Source organism: Sinocyclocheilus anshuiensis, unplaced genomic scaffold (assembly GCF_001515605.1).
Source record: "Sinocyclocheilus anshuiensis isolate Anshui unplaced genomic scaffold, SAMN03320099.WGS_v1.1 scaffold477, whole genome shotgun sequence".
In the NCBI taxonomy this organism is placed as follows: Eukaryota; Metazoa; Chordata; class Actinopteri; order Cypriniformes; family Cyprinidae; genus Sinocyclocheilus; species Sinocyclocheilus anshuiensis.
Genome location: NW_015536549.1, coordinates 1,768,561 through 1,786,400, shown reverse-complemented (window position 1 = coordinate 1,786,400; position 17,840 = coordinate 1,768,561). Strand labels below are relative to the sequence as shown.

The 17,840-nt window shown below is 39.7% G+C and overlaps 1 protein-coding gene across 7 annotated transcripts in view; it reads right to left on the bottom strand.

Annotated features, from left to right (window-relative positions):
* The window catches only part of LOC107699497 (ELAV-like protein 4), an 84,152-nt gene extending 66,947 nt beyond the window's left edge, over window positions 1–17,205 (bottom strand). For 5 of the 7 annotated variants that reach the window (XM_016500755.1, XM_016500764.1, XM_016500774.1 and 2 more), the window contains exons 1-2: window positions 16,701–17,205; window positions 16,018–16,146 (exon numbers count right to left, since the gene is read on the bottom strand). In XM_016500755.1, the coding sequence (XP_016356241.1) occupies window positions 16,018–16,146; window positions 16,701–16,748 (177 nt within the window). In that variant the 5' untranslated portion in view covers window positions 16,749–17,205. Of the gene's footprint in view, window positions 1–638; window positions 832–16,017; window positions 16,147–16,700 lie in introns of those variants that run through there. The other 2 variants (XM_016500790.1, XM_016500817.1) reach the window with 2 other exon arrangements.
* Window positions 17,206–17,840: the final 635 nt, after the last annotated feature.

Here is a 17,840-nt window from a genome sequence, read left to right as displayed (position 1 = left end):
ACACACACACACACATATATATATATATATATATATATATATATATACACTAAAAATGTGCGTGTGTATGTATGTATGTATGTATATATATAAAATGTGTGTATTATTGTATAATGGTTTATACAGTTTATATATAACATTTATAATTATGTATATTTCAGTGCATTGCTATCAAAAACTGCAAAAAGTGGTCAATAGGCTACACCAGTTTTCAATAGAGTTCATTAAATATTTCAATAGAGTTAGAATATTAAGACGCCAAATGTTTAGTCATTGTTAAATGTGCGACGAAATATGTTTAATTACATAAACCACAATTTTTATCTACTGAGTATCAGGTTGAAGAAAGCACAGGTTACTGATCACACGCCTGCTCTTTGTACCATAACTGCACGCACATTCACACACACCTATAGCCTACGCAAAATGCGCACCCTAAAATAATCTCTCGATACTAATTTTCTGTCTTCATCCCTATTGTCGCCGATTATATGATGAAGAGAAAGGAAAAGAGTTTAGTTTGTGAAATTAGGAGTATTACGAGGGATGGAGGGAGTATTCTTAAAGCTGCGCGTGACGGTGCTTCAGTGATTTTCACTACAGGCTAATTCTCTTTCAAATGCGAGCACATTACTCACCATGACCATTCTCGTGTCCGGAGGTGAACGAGAAAAAAGAAAAAGCTCGTTATTTTATTCAGGAACCCGGTCAAGAAATTAAACGTTGCGCCTTTGAGCGTTTTTGGGGGAGTCGTTCCCGAAAGTCTTGGAGGAGGTGTCGCATGGACCCAAGGACAGTCGGATGCAGGCAGGTCGGTTGAGAGATGGATTCGGAAACTTACAGCTTCGGTCTGAGGGTGTCTATATTTTCGTTTATGAAGATGGAAAGTATCCAAAAGAAAACAATAAAAACTAAAAAGCACGGTTCCCTCAGTGACTCCGTGGAGCTAGTAGTGCGAGCGTCCCCTTTTCCTCCACACCATTTATGGAACGTAGTGTCAGGCTGCTGTGAGATCTGATTGGCTGAGCGGGGACAGACAGGGGTGACGCGCTCTGCTCTCGAGGAGACGGTTGGAGAGGGTGAGGCGCGAGTCAGTGGGGAGCGTTCTGACTTTGGGAAAACAGCGACTCTGATTGACAACTAATTTAACCTTCGCTTGCGGGTGGGAGACAGGTACACGTAAAACGTTTGGCTTTAAGTGTATTCTGTCAAAAGCAAACTGTATCTGTGATGACTAGGTTAATAGATAGGCATTCATTTACTATTTGGAACCTGAGGGAAAACGCACGCGCACATACAGTGTGTTTTACCACAGTCGACATCAGTGTATGAATTATGCAATAACTTTCAAAGGAAGCAAATATTTTTAAAAGGAATGTCTAAATGTAATTTTCGAGTTGTGTTGCAAATCGAAAATTATATTTAGATTGTCACACGCAATCTGTTGTGCAATACAAGTTGTAATTTGGCTCCACTAGCAAAGTTACCTACAGTAAGTTACCTAAGACTTAATTTTAAACAATTAACACAAACGTTAGGATATATTTTTGATATAAACATTTCTATTTCTATAATTATAACTTGGTGCTGGTTCATGGTAGGTTTTTATAAAAAGTGGTTAAATATTGTGACTTGATTCTTATTAATCCAGGAAACATATTTTTAAGTCCACAAATAAAATGACACATTCTATTGTGTCATAAGATTGTTGTGTCTGTAGTGTCATAATTGTGTATTGAGCATAAAGAAAAAAATGTCTCTCACAAATCAGCTATTTTAGAAAATTTACTACTTTTATGTGAAATGTGTTCTCTCTCATTTATGAGAAATGAATGCACCCTTATTGACTTTATTTAATGACTTTATTTATCGCCAATAATACTCACCAATAACTTTAATTGCAAATAATTTAATAAATTTTATTTCCGATATCTTGATCTTTATTTGCATTATCTTGATGTTAAATTAACTATCTAAATTACTTAATGTAAAAAAACTTATTGCTTCTAAATGTCAAATCAGTGTAGAACATCAGTAACAGCAGCATAAGCTAATTCATATTCATAAGTTTATCTTCTCATATAGTGACGTCACAAGCTCATCTTGCTCCCCCCCCCACTCTGAAACTCATTCCTGCATATACTACTGTACATTCAGTTGCATCTACTGATGTGAGAAGGACAGTTTTGTAGAATAATGTCATCCAATCCATTATTTCTTTTTTTTCATTGTCTCTTTTCTAAATACTATTGCAAACTGTTCTCACATTCTGTTGTTTGCAGCTGCATGCGCACTGAATCAATAATTAACCGCAAGACCAGCCGCTCCCACCCCTGCCAAAACTAGCTGGGAGGAGAGAAACATGAGCGCGGGGAGGCGGGGCCGCCTTCTGCAAACGAACGGGGCAACTGCTTTTGTAAAAAAGCAGACCGATTGCTTATTCCCTGACTCTCGAGCGGAGAAGAGCGAAACTCATGCTCGAGTGAGCATTCCGTCTCGGCGAAAGAACAGTCTCTGCGTGGGATCTGCCCAGACAGATGACATATTCATCGCTCTTCTACATCGTGCAAGTTTCCCTGCACGAGCCACACTTATATGTGTGTGTGTGTGTGTGTGTGTGTAAAGCATTCACATGATAGTAAAAAAGCAGTATTTAACACGGCAATGCTCAGCCCACATCACATAACACACCATAAACTAGTTATTGTGTTTTGCTTCCCATTTTGCTTAATGAACCATGTGAATTATGGAAGGCATTACCTTTCATCTTCCTCACAACAAGACTTTAACTCGGGTCCCTCCTCGCGCAGCTCCGCTGCCGCGCCATTGGTTAGTTTTTAAAGCCCTGCACGAACCAATGGCCGTGCAGTTTCACTGCGTGAATGAAATAGGCTTCAGTTCAGGAGAAAAAAGGCTTTTTCCCATATGCGTCTTAAGACGCAGTACGAGTGAAGTATCGAAAGGGAACACATTTCCTGCTTGCACCCATTTACTCCGCATATACAATCCTAATGTTACACATTCAATGGGTCTTCGGGGAGTTTTGTGTGAATGCATTTTGCTCTCAGGTTTGTTGCAGGTCATTTTAATATGGTCTTTGTGCTTCTGTACTGGCACAATAGAACAAATCACAGGGCTGGAATGGGCTGGGAAACAGCTGTGGTCTTATCGTCTCCACACCTGCACTTCTAAAAACCACAGCGCAGGTCCCTCACGGTGAGCAACTGACTTGACAAGAACCACTTTTGGCATGAGAGTCCAGCGAAGCCATAAACAATGAAAGACATTTCTCACTGAATGGCCAGGCCTCACTCTTAGGGACACAGTACTTGAGCACTCGACCCTAGAAAACCCAAACTTTATGTAGACTATTTATATTCCCCTGTTCTTTTGAAATGCGCTTGGCCCAGGAGCGTGATGTTGTGCTTTTTTTGTTGATTAGGTTCAAATGAACACTTCTTTTTATCTTTTTTATTAGTATTACTCAAATTTGGTTACAAAATATATAATATAATTATTAAAGCATAATATTTATATAAATAAAAATTATATTTTATAAGTATAAAACAATTTAAATATATATAAATAGAAAAAAAAAAAATATATATAATATAGTTTGTTCAGAATAAAAGTAATAGAAGACTATGGAAAGTCCCCACAATTCACAGAAACAAACGTGTGTGTGTGTGTGTGTGTGTGTGTGTAAAACATTCACATGATAGTAAAAAAATATATTTAAAACTCAATGCTCAGCCCACATCACAAAACACCATAAACTAGTTATTGTGTTTTGCTTCCCATTTTGCTCACTGAACCATGTGGCACCATGTGAGTTATGGAAGGCATTACCTTTCATCTTCCTCACAACAAGACATTAATTCAGGTCCTTCCCACCAACAGAGCGAGAGATAGAAAAAACCTGCCTGTCGTTTCATTCATATGCAGGCTTGATTCAATTATACACAGGACCTCTCATCACAGCACAGGCAAACTTGAGTCAGTCCATTAACCTCTGTGTTAGTTCACCAATCTAAAGTCTAGCAACCACCGATGGGAACCATCACTGAGCTCTTCACAACCTCCAAACTGAACGAGAACGAGCAGCGATGCTCTCCACCCTTATCTACCTTCTGATACCACCAACCATTTCTCATCGTCACATGGCACAGGAGGAAATGTGTGCTTTGACTTCACAGATGCCTGTTTTTACTTTCATACTGTGTGTTTATGCAGAGCGAGAGAAAAAAGATTGGGTAGTGGAATACTACTCTCGGTAGGGTTTTTTTTTTTTACTTTCTCTACTACGTCTGACCATTAGGCATTTCAGAGATCTGTGTGTGTGAGAGAGACATATTCATGTGGGTAGTCAATGCCAAGGTCTCTGCACTCTCATTTGGATGTAAACAAAGTGCTGAGTGCCTCTATGCAGATGTATTTTGCATGTTGTATGTTCAGTGGAGTGGATTTATTGCATATAGATCGAATGTTTTGCTCTCTTTTTCTCTTGACTTTTTTTCTTTCTGTCTTTTTCAGACAATAATGGCAGAACAGATCAGCTCCTGGCAATAGTAAGTAACAAACAACAATAATCGCTGTGACATTACTTTTGTTACAAATCAAAGAAACATTAAGAAATCATAAATAAACAATAATGATTCTTACAATGACAGTTATCTTTCTGTCTGTCTCTCTTCCTGTCTCTGTCTCGGAAATCTTTATAAAGGACTAAATGTCAGCTTCTGGTCTTTGTAACAGCTGATGCTGCAGATAGAAGAGGAGACGAGGCCCATCTGGAAGGTTCAATTTAATTTCCCCGTATTAAAAATTTCAGATTACTAAACACATAAGCATTAGAAAAATCAGAAATATCTGTACTATATAGTAATATACCAGCTATCATGCTATTTTCAAAGTAACCAATGGTTGAAAAATGTCAGTATTTTGTTTTAATCACTGTCATTATGCAGTATTTGGGTAGTTGGCGTGTCACTAAGCACTGTCCTGCATTTTAACTTTGTGCAAATCCTAAATCCTAAAACTGTTTCCTAATTGTTGTACAATTACACATGCATTTTTATATGACCCCATACGAATTGAGAAACTACGTGGAATATTTGTGTTTATAAAAACCACAACACAAGACTGTTTAAGAATCTAAAAGTAGTGGAAAAAATGAGCAGTCATAACATCTAAAAATGCACACTTTCCTTTATACATATGTATAAATGTGAACCTAAAATCCTGTTAATAAAAAAAATTGTCCATGTTATTTGTCAGCTACGCATTTGCAGTATCCGGTATGATTTCTCCATATGAAAGAGTGTTTTGAATCGAGGCTGTGTACACCAGCAGTAGACGTGCAGACTCAGGGAATGCTTCCAGTATGACTCAGAGGCTGCGTGTGACCCTCTGTCTCTCTGTTCACTCCTGGGCTGGGTGTGGACAGATGGAGGGAGGGGTCTTAGGGATTAGACTGGCATGAGGTCTGTGGTGGGAGGTTTGGCCAAGAATACATGGAGGTTTTGAGTGGGAGGATGTGACCTCAGGGATCTTTACTATTGCAGAAAAGTGTATGTGTGTGTCTTTACACATATGACTTTCATTTAGTCATCATGCGTTAGATAAGCCTCTCAGAAAAACGAACAGCAGGTAATAGCAGTCAAACTAAGATAGCATCATTTTATATAAGATGCCGTTATTTGTCCTCCAACCCACATGCATTTTATGTCAGCCATGTTGCCAAATGGGCTTTTTATGCAGGTATTGTCGAACTAAAGGATGGCTGTTCTGACCAGCGGCAGAGGGGTTTTATAACAGGCCAGCTAATGTAAATCACATCATTTATCGGCTGTCAAAAAGCCATTAAAAGTGAAGCAGCATGTGAATTGAGTTACGAGCTAAAAGCAACGAGGCTAATTGATTTATTTTCATTCTGTAAAATCGTGTTTTATATGCTTAGCTAACTAATTGACACTGACATTTTTAAAAATATATATTTTTTATCTTGAACATGTTTGGTATACAGTAGTTAAATTGTATTTGTAATATCTGATTGAGTGTCATTGTGAGTTGAAATGCAGTTTTTAACTAATTTTTTGAAAATATTTGTGTATACATTTCAAAACACTTAGTCTTTTCTTTTTCTTTTTTTAATTTTTTGTAGAATGTCTCTTCTCTTTTTCAAAACTGAGTTTGGGCATGTGTGTGATTTTGTGTGTGTGATGCAGTCAGAGGTTTGGTCAAAGCCTTTGCTAGCTGAGCATGTAAAATGTCACTTTAGTTACTGTTCACTCAAACATTAAGAGACATGCACACACCCAGTACAGCAACCTCTCTCTCTTTCTCTGCCTGTGCTCCTTTGTTTCTGGAGTACCTCTGATCCTCTGCGGCCGCTTAGCTCCAATTAGAGCATCCCACCAGCCTGGCCTCTAACACAAACACACACACACACACACACACACACAAAAATGCTTAGCCCCAGCCTCCTCTCACACTGCCTCATTTCAGCCCTCAATCTGACTAATTACTTTGAACCTTGCATGCCCCATCTCTCCCTGCTTCCAAACACACACATACACCACCTGACTCCTTCCGTTAGCCATAACCACAAATCCAAGTGCTTCTGTTTGTCAAATATTTCAAACCTGCAGTCCACTCGGATGAGTGTTACTCGTGCTCCATCAGTGTCCCGTCAATGTTATCGATTTCCACCGTATGCATTCTACACATTCACTTCACATTCACTCCTGCTTCCAGTTTGAGCACCAGGCATCTATTCTGAGAGTTTAACATGTTAAAACATGCAACAGACATGGTGATAATTGTTTCAACTGAGCAAAATCTTCCAGTGAGATGGAACATTTATTTTGTCTCAATTTTCACCCTGAATAATAGCAGGTTTATTTAAAGACACTGAAGTGTAGATCCCCTGCAAGCTGTCAGCTCAAGTGTGTTAAAAATTGCACATCTCATTTGGAGCCTTGTTTTAAAATTGTACAAAATTCTGCAAAGGCACTTCACTTTGTCCTGTTATTTTGAAATTCACTAGCAGATTAGGAAGAGAAAAACTGAAACACAGTTAGCATTACACATAGTATTTTCCAGCAAATTACTTTTTTACAAAACAAATTAATTGTTTACAAAAAAAAGTTTAGTATTGTGTGGTTTTTATATATATAGTTTTTATAGTTTTAGAAAAAAACTTAAATATTAAGAAGAAAACTGATATATCCCAGAAATACTGTATCTATAAAATTTTGATTTGTTGAAGGACAAATACAGTATTTTTTCTCTCCTCACATAAAACTCTCTCTCTTATTTGACATATCATGATTGTCACAATTCGTGTTTGCCTTGAGAGTAGTTTTCTCCCTCTGAAGCAAATATCTCTCTCTGTCAGAGGACATGAGTATCACCCAGTCCAATTCCTGTTCCTGTCACCTTCTCAAAGGAGAACCTCGACACCACATCAACTTTTTTTAGTGGCTTCACGGCCAGGCAGCACTACATGTGTCAGGCTGCTGAGCTCAGGCTTGGCTCACCCAGACGATGCTTGCTACGTTTAGATACGAAAAACCTGTCTGAAAATGACGGTTGTGTTTCGTAGCTGAGATATTTTAGAGGATATGGATTCAGGTAATGTTTGAATTATGATTTAACTGGTAAAAATGTATGTATTGTCCATGTCTGTTCAATTTTGCTGAGAGACTTTTCAGTGCTAATATCAAGGTCACAAATACGATTACTAATAACTATTATGCTGATTTTGATGGTACTTATGATGACTTTTAATAGGTGTTTTTTCTGTTTTACTCTAAGGAAAGCCTCATTATTTGTGGGGAAAATGAGATGAATGTGGCAAATGAGGTGAATCCTTGAGCAAATATCGAACCCGGTGGGAGGCTCTCCTCGTGGCCAGTTCCAAACGAAGGTGACATTGAACGAGACACTTCAGCTCTTTACTGATCATTAACATCACTGACGATTCTCTCTATCTCATTTGCATAGTGCAGTCACTGACAGTTGGCTGGAGGGGGACTGAGCAATGGTGAAGATCGAGTTGTATGACGGTTGGCTGTAGGGTGGCCTTTGCTGTGTTTGATCGCAGTCGGAGCTCTCGAGCACGATGAGGAAGACCGCTGTGGTCCATCTGGCCTGGTCTTTAATCAGTGCTTCCCTTCAGAGAGGAGGCCACACTTTCACTGTGCTGACCAGGCCAACTTTTGCTTAGAGCAACCACAAAATGAATGTAGATTAATTCATTATATTATCCACTCCTCTGCAGCAACGAATATCTACAGAGGATTTCAATTAGTCTGTAGTGAATTTTAATAATGGTGTATTTTGGTAAGTTTTAAAAGAAAGAAAAAAAGTTGGCATATCTTTGTTCAGATGTGTCATAGTTTCTTAACTATATATCTTACACTGTTTAAATAATGCGCTGTAGGGATTTCATGAACAAAAATTCATGTTTCATTTATAAAGAGTCATTGGTTTGGTGTCATATAATTTCCAGGTCAAAACTTTTGCCAAGATCAACGTTACCTCTCTAAGAGCTTACAAATGATCAAAGAACGTATTTATCCGTGGCCAGGAGAATACATAGTCAATTTGTTAAAATATACTGAGGTCACGGCTCGCTGGACGACCCTTGATTTAAAGTGTAACATAACAAATTTGAAATCGGTTTAATCAGGTGAACTTCGGATTTTCAGATCCGAGTCCTATCAAAACCTGAATGAATTAATAATAATTAATTCCCTTACAAATTTAAGTAATCAAGTTATTACAGCGCACACATACACACGCACACACACATACAATTATTTATACCCAATAGGTCCGTTTTGTAACTCTAGTCCCCTTACATGCTAAACTAAAATTGTACCTCTATACCAACAAATCTACATGTATTTGATATTCATGATAAATGGCAATCATGTAGTAGTTTTTCAAAGCTGCACCGACAGAATTTTATTCCGAGCAACTACTATGAGTTATCTGAAAAAAGTATGTCATTTTTGGCTCATTGATATTGTATGTACAACTCATATCTCTGGGGTAAAATCGCACAGAAATGTGCCATCGATCTCTCTCTTTTCCTTTCCTCGTTCCCCCTGTTCCCCCACCTATCTTTGCTTGTTTGGAGATACTTCATCACCTTGTCTCTCTGAGCCCTGGGAAAAACATGGTCAGTATTTCTGCACCACTCCCCTCCATCTATGCTGCCTTTTTCCCAGAATTCATGGTGCCTTAGTCAGAGCAAAAGAGAGCAAAACGAGAGAAAGGAAAAGATTCAGAAAGAGAAAAGATACAAGAGCTCTTAGCTGTAGACAGAAGGAATGCCTTAAGAAGCAATTAGCATATGTAACGGGGTTATTTCAGTGAGTTTGTATTGATGTTTTTGAACAGGCTCCATGGCAGAGCATTTAATGCTGAACACTGCTGTTAGAGAGAATGCATTATTAATGTGAGGGGAAACTAACGGGGACCAGCAGCTCCTCGGGGCTGTGAAAAGGACGGTTGGCGTCTCTGAGGAAGCAACACCACGCCTCAAAGGTCTTCCCCGGTAATGCACACATGCCAGGCATCTATCATTTATTCATGACAGTCAGGCGCCTCCAACTCCCTCGAACAATTAACGAATCAATGAAATGTATGGGCTCAGAAACTATCAATTCGGGGAAACAGCGCAGTTCGTCAATGTGTCAGCTTTTGGGCACAGACTATAATTCAGTCAGAGAGCACATTTATCACTTTAGATACAGCCTGCGTGTCATAGCAACGTGAATAATCCTACTACAAAATGGCTGCCCGATTCTGATGGATGATTGGACTTCTTTAATAACAACCGGTCGGGGTGTGACTGCTGTTTTTAATGTATTTAACATGCAGTCCAACATAATGGATGGAATGTTTCAAGGAGTCTCTGGAATCTGTTTTCCTGTAAATTAACAGCAGCATGTTTTGTTCAATTTGAGGGAACATATCTTGTCCAAGTGGTCAGTTTAATTTTGAATCGAGTTCATTTTAAAAGATAGTAGGCTGTACAATTCGACAACTAATGTGCTCGAGCTGTAAAAGTAAACGTGTGCAAAGAGAAAGAGAGAAGGAGAAAAAGAGTAAAACTGATGAATTACTGGTGCTGCTTTCTACACTACAGTGCCTTCGCAATTCCAGTTCAATTAACAAAACCATTAATTATAGTACTTAAGCAAGTTAAACCAGACAAGCGAGCATTCATGCACTTAACACACATTCCTGCGTAAGCCTTTAGCGTTTCTCTTTTAAAAATCGCTCCATCATCATTCCTGAAATACTGAATCATTAAAATGTCTATTTTTCTGGAAGAGTAAAACAGCCCAGGTGCTGAAAAAAACATGAACTATTTTCTGCATTTGGAAATACTGTGGATTTTAGTATGCGTTCTCGGTAACAGTCTTGAGTGCTGGCTCAGCCATAGAAATTACTTTTCCTTTGTAATCTTTTCCCCTTTTCTGCTCTTTCTTTTATTTTGTATCTTTTTATGGCTTTAATAGTCTCACTTGAAACACAAAGCTCCCGCTGTTCACTGAATCCTCAGTTTTGATGTTCTTTTCCCCTGCAGAAATCACAGCCCTGAAATTCCAGATGAAGACTAGACCTTTATTTTGTACGCGGAGAGAGGTATGTGAACGTGTTTTTCTTTTGGGACCATCATCGCCAGCACTCGCCCCCTGCTGCTGAAATCACAGGCTTTTTACTTCCAGGTCATGGTGCCTGTATCACTCACTCTGACCCCTCTCTTCGCTGACTCTTTAGTTCTCTTTTCAAAGAGAAAAAGGGGAGAGCTTTCAAGACCTCCAATCTGCCGCTCTCTTCATCAACACCCAGTCCCTGTGAAATCATCAAAAAGTAAAGACAGTGAAAAAAAAAATCCCATCTTTCCATACTGACTCAAGGCTCAGAGGTTCAGTAATAACTGTCGTCCCTGGAGGAAGAGTCTTCCACTACATAGGCACAGGGGCCAGATGTCACCTGTCCTCCAAGGCGAGTGGAGCACTGGTGGGGCTAAGACTCAACCGAGGCAGGCTGCCCTGGTTCTCTCTCTGCCTGGCTGGAGACACCTGCTCCTCGCCTCACTGGTGACGGCCCCCAGTGGAGCTTTTTTCATCTGCTTTCACATGCACAAGCATCCTGAAGCGCTGCGGCTGTGCTAGTGGATATACGTAAGTGAGGTGTGCTGTTTGTGTGTCATCTTATGTGAGATGTACACCCAAATGCACTCTTGTGATGACAGTACAAACTTAATTTAATTACATTTGTTTCCTAATGAGTAGTCATCCTCTTTTCCTGCTTAACATGCTTATGCCCGAAAACACAAAACTGCCAGCGTTTATGGCTCTGCAGCCAGATTGCTTCAGCTAATGCATCCTTACACACGTTTCATAGGATATCTAGGGTCTCCTGTGTGTTGTAGCTTGGGTTTGCCCCTTTAGTTAGATCTAAACTCAGTAGTCAACTGGGCCATTATTGCAGTCAAACTAATCCTGAGCAATAGCAGGCTATTTCATATTGGGAACGTTATTATAGAATAGAATAAATCAGAATTATAAAATTAAAATGTGGATTTTTTCTGATGGACACACAATGATCTTGAGGATAATTTCCCGTTGTTCTATACAATAGATATAGAATATCAATATCAGTTGTGGATACATTTATCCTGAGTGTACTGTACTGTTGTTTTATATTAAACATTTTCAAAGATAGATAGATAGTAAACATTGTCTCTGTTAATGCCACTGATATTGTGGTACAGAGACAAAAATGATCTAATAGCAGTTGCATTTTCTTTAATTTTTCTTTCTTTCTTTTTCTTTTTATTTTTTTACAGACGATAAATCATTTTTTACAGACAATGTTTATCATCATCCATCAGATTACTTAAATACAACAACCACTATTTTTACTTTCACACAATTCAGAATATGTTGTTTGGTTTCTCTTCATTTCTTTATGCAATCCATATGAGCTCAGAGTGTAACCATAATGCTCACACAGTATTTGGATGCAGTTCTGTGCAACATTTGGCATATGTCTATTAAAAACAAGTGGTCCTGCATAGCTAGTTTTCGAAACAGGAGTCTCTGTTTCTGCACTCTATCATTTACGCACGCACACACACACACACACACGAGTCTGAGCAGCGCAAGGTGGCTAATTCTCTCCTGAATGTGTGTGCAGTTACAGTTGAGTGACCCACAGGTTAAATAGCTCATTCTTGCGGCCTTTTTTTCCAAAATGGCAAAGTGCTCTGACAATAGCGGCGGACTCTGAAGCTGCAGGGCTCTGGGCTCCAGATCTTTCTGTGTGATGGCTCTGCCATTTCCACACTAGTAAAGAATCAAGGACTGAGACTGTCCTTATGTGTCGGAAATTAAATCTGGATAGTAATAATAATGATGTGAAACACTTAAAATTCTCAGCAGCAAGAATAAAGTTCTAGTGTCATATTGGGTTTAACACAGTTGCTTTTGTGGCAGGCTAAATATACACAGAAGTATAAAGGTATTGATGTCAAAATTCTGAGGTGAACACTAATAAGGAGAGACGTCCTACTAGAAGGAGAAAAAGGTTCTTATATTTGAACAGGAAGTGGATCCACTGCAATCTACTGCCATTGTGTTGAGAGATGTGAATCTTTTCACAGTTGATGAGTCTGCTTTACTTGCTGCTCGGCTGCTCTTGTAGAGGATTCACACACGCGTGCACACGCTCGCTATGGCTTTGTGCGGGGGTAGAATGCTGCACCTGTTCTCAGTCCAGTTAGGCTGGGGTTGAGCAGCACAAATGAACTAATTTTCAGGGCTACATTGAACAGAGAACACTGCAATCACAGCAGGAGGAGCCTGTCGAGCCGGCAGATGGGCAGAGCTAATCATTGTTGTGAAATAGAGATGACCCTGCCTATCTCTCGCACTGCCAACAGACATTTGCCAATCGCTGTTCAATTCCCTCTCCTCTCCCCCTCATCTCTGCTTGTTTCTCAGCTCCCTCCAACGAATTTAGAAGCGAACGTAACCTCCAAAAATGGCTGAAAATGAAGTTAGAAAGCTAGCATGCCGGCGTTTGACATAGAGCAGCTGTAACCCGTGGACTGCTGGAGCGTGTGTGTGCACATGAACAGCATCTCCAATCAGCATTGGAAATTTTTAATCTAGCAAATCTGCATGTGTTTGGATTAATACCCATAACCCTACCAAGTCAGATGTATTTTCATCAGAACGTGCCATTTTTCTCGTAATTGTACTTTTGTGTTATTTCAGAGGTTTTCATCATTTGTGCTGAATGCTGAAAACTGTTTTATAATTGGAAATCACACCATATCCTGCTTAGTGCAATATCTCAAGTGGCAATGTGTCACACTTAATTAAAAAAACACTGCGGTTATTAACTGTGATTGGAAATCATTTCAGTGTCTTCTGGATGTTCGAGAATCCATGAGTGTACCAAAATCAAGCATAACTACTGTTATGTGCTGCATATGTTTTTCTACTTTTTATTAAATTATTCGAGATTGTTTATAGGAATATGTTAAAGCATACTGATAAATAGTGATCTCTGAGTTAGTGATCCATTGCTTCTCATGATTGCGCATTACTTTTTTATGTCAGTTTATGTTTATAAAAACATCTTCGGATCTAGCTAGGAGTGTTTTCATTGCTTGATTAATTTACTTAATCATAAAATACAATAATTACTTTGATATATGAATACTACACATGCTGCACATATAGAAATCTAACTGAAAAAGCTGCATCCAGATGGAATGTTCTAGTCATTTTTCTTGGCAAAATGTCTGAAAGCAACCTAATGCATGTAAAAATAAAAATAAAAATACTGACAGGGAACTACAAAAAAAGAATACGATCTCCCTCTCACAAAAAAGGCCTAATCAGACCTCTATCTCTTCCCTGTACAATGATTTAATGTATGCTAATTATCTGGCTTCAGTTAATGAAGGCACAATTAATTACTGTAACGATGGTCTGATTTAACCTGGTTAATTACAATCTGAAATGTGAGTTGTGTGTCTGCGGAGAAATGTAAGTAACAAATGCAGATTTTTTTCAAGAAGAAACAGTCTAGCAGAGATAAAGACATATTTTCCTGCTCCTAAACGAATAAACAGCACAATTTATTATCCAAATGAAGCGGGAAAAAAAAACAACTAAGAAGAAAATTGGCAAGGGTATATTTTATATCCAGAAATAAAACAAATAATCACATGTAATGTACAATGACTGTTATTTCATAACAGTAAAAAATAGATGAAATTATGCCAGACATAGCAGCTGAAAAATTCATATATCAGTGTTTTATTCTATTATTTCTATCTTTAATATGAAAAGTGCAGAAGTAGAACATTAAAACTGTTGACAGTCTCTCGAGGTGGAAAGAGAAACAGAGAGAAACCACTTCTCATCAAACCATCTTTATCTTAAAAAAAGATTTCTACTTTTGTGAACTGATTCAGTGTTCTGCCAATGTGAAAAATCTAGAATAACACTTTGCGCAGTCACATGGTTTCCAACGACTAGTGACGCATACATACCGCTGTCGCTAATTTTCATTACATATTAAATGATGCATAGATTTTCCGCTTTCCCAGGCCAAATAGTGACTGATTGCTGGATGACAGTGATTTTCCAGATTTACTTGTAAAATAATTGTAGTTCAAATGAGAATATTTGTGGTTGTGACTTTACATGTCTTGTTTCTTTTTTCTGTCATCTTAGAGCTGGAGAATCACCAGGATGAATATGCAAAATGTTTCAAATCCCTGAGCTGCGGAGGATTTTAAGGCAAGTGTGTACACACACCTCAGAAAGGTTGCAAAGAAGGGTTTAAAAATCTGCTCTCTCTGCCTATGAACACCCAGCTGCATGCGATCGCAGTGTGTGTATGTACACTTGTGTGTGTGTGTGTGTGTGTGTGTGTGTGCACTGGCAGAGGAGCTCCAGTGCTGTCATTTTGAGTCTGATTTGTGTGAGAATGTGGTGCGGCTACAGGCAGGCAGGCTGATCCTGTTTTGTGGAGACGAGGAACGAGAGCCCATCACAGATTAGACACCCACAGTTTCGTGTCGATTTAATGCACCAAGTCAGGGATTTATTCTTAACCGACCGGCTCTTACAGCACCAGCCAGCCAGCCAGGGCTTTCCCATACAGCCATCTCTCTTCCCCCCAAGACTGTAGTAGAAGATCAGAAATGACTGAATGAGATCATAAGGATGGTTATCCACTTTCATAGCTCCAGACTAAAAACACAGTCATTATAATCAGGAAAAGCCTTAGCCAGCTATTTATCTACTAGTATGCTCAATTATGGCCACCTATCAGTGGAGAAATAAAACAACTTAATTTTGATGTGCTACAAATTAAAAGAATTATAATAGAGCCACTCACATATTGTTTAACTTGAGGTAGTTTTGTAACTGACTGTTTAGTATAAGACACATGCTTTCTATTTCACACGTTTCCAAGCACGTTTGTGCTAAAAGGCTGCAGAGCACCAACACAACACATTCGGAAAGTTGTTTGAAATTCATGAATGAAATGAAACAAAATTTTGAAACAAACATACGTACAAAAATCTGTCCTTTAGCCATCTAACCTCACTATGCTCAAATGACTTTAAGCATACACACTCACACACATGCGGTGCACTTTCAATTTCAGGCATCAGTACACCACCGCACAAACACATTCCGAGCAGGAATACACAAACAATACACTTACACCAGCTGCTTTTTCTCTCGCAATCTGTCTCTCTCTTTCTCTTTCTCTCTGGCTAACTGATAGAAAGATCTAGTCGGAGTGGGTGGCCGTATCATCACACAATGAGGGATGAAAATATTGGCTAATTCAAGCCTAAGGGCTGCACACATTTACCTAAATGAAGTTAGTATTCTTATTCTACTGTGCCGTCTATTTTCTCATTCATTTGTCTGACGGATCCATCTATCCTCTTACCCCCAGCGCCCTGGCCCCCAGTTGACTGGATGGATCTCGGGGGAAAAGCAGCGAGCCCATACCTGGGAAGGAGCCTTCCACCTGGGCTACTGCCGAGTTCTGTGAACACCTTACCATCATCTTCAGACACTGCTCGCGATGTGCGCGTTTACAGGGAAGAGGAGAAAAGAAGAGAAGAGGAACAGAACAGAATGCTAGCCAAGGTGGTATCTAAATATACAGGCTAAAGAAAAAGCAAAAGGCGGAATGAAAAGAGAAAACTGCCACAGTGATAGAGAGCCGTGTGCTTACGTTCACATTCGTGCTATACACACACAAACACGCACGCACACAGTCAGTGCAAGCCCCAGATGGGCAAGTCATCAAGCAAGCTCAGCAGTTACAGATATCTTGCTTTGAGTAAATGAGAAAATGAAATGATTGTGCATGGGAGAGGGAGAGAGAGCGAGTCTAGTCTCTCATCCATTACAGTACGCCCGGAGAGCAAAGAGGTTCTGCCTTCAGCTAGCAGCTGTTTAACTGGACCTAAATGCTCAATCCCTGCACATTCATTTAGACCTGTCAGCTGCCGCATTTAGAAGCATGGACACACTGATAAAACATACAAATGTTACGCACAACGGAATAATGAACACACACTTAGAGAAGTGAGGTGACAGAAGAAGAAAATCCAATTCCTTTACCTCATTGCTCAACAAAGCAGCATTCAGTGTTCGGCTGATTTCAAACATCTTGTTTGCGGTGTTTCGTTTCTTGACGCTTTTTTGTGGGTTTTTTTGGTGTTCTCGTGGCTCTACGGCTCCTTTTTTGCTACTGGAAATGGGAATCAGTCCCGAGAAAAATAGAAAGAAAAATTAACAGGTTAAAAAAAAAAGAAGAAAAGGAAGGAGAAATCCTCTATATGTGCTGTCTAGCTGGATGTATTTTCTCCTCTCTCGCGCCCGTGTTTTCTGGTGCACCTCTGTTAAATGTGGCGCTTGTGCCCTGGCTCACGCCGCACGACTGAAGAGTCAATATATATATATTTTTTTAGCTCCCCAGAGTCAGCACATTAAAACAAGCAGTCAGTCTGCCGGGCTTCTTCCCTTATCTGTCCTCCACACACTCGCTCACACAATGCGTTCCGATCCTCACACTGCTCTCTAGCAGATTAGTTCGTCCCAAAACATAGCTCTAAGTATAAACTCTCTCTCTCTCTCTTTCTCTCTGTCTCTCTCTCAATCCCTCACCCTTTCTCTTTCTCTCTCCTTCCTTGCTCCCTCCCTTCCTCACACTCCCTCTCGCTCTATCTTTCTTTACCCCCACCCCACCCTCCACTCGCTCCCTCTCTCTATTTCTCGATCACGCTCTCCTGCAGTTACAGTTCACAGTGTTACCACAAGGTGGGAAGACTGTTCATAACAGACATGACACAGGCACATCTGCCTTTCCTGGCTCATCTTTTCCTCTCCGTTTGGCTTCACGGATCTCCTCCTGCTGCTTGTGGGGAACACATGATCGCTTTGGCACCTGCTCACCTCCGTTCTCCTCTCTCTTGCCTCCCCCCGCGCCTCCGTCGCCTCGTGACAGCCACGTTTGATGTATGGGAACGGGGTAGATTTATAGACCAATAGCATTAAGAAAACTTTGACCAGTGGCATCTAGCTGGAGTAAACCCCCGATGAAATGTCGGCATATCGCTCCCAGAGCATATTTATGAAATGGACAAGTCTCTTCCTCTGAAATGTTATTAGAGCAAGACGCTGGTGTAATTGTACATAATTCAATGCTTCGATTCAATGCTTTACATAGCTTCATTGGCCCCAAAATGCATTTGGACACTT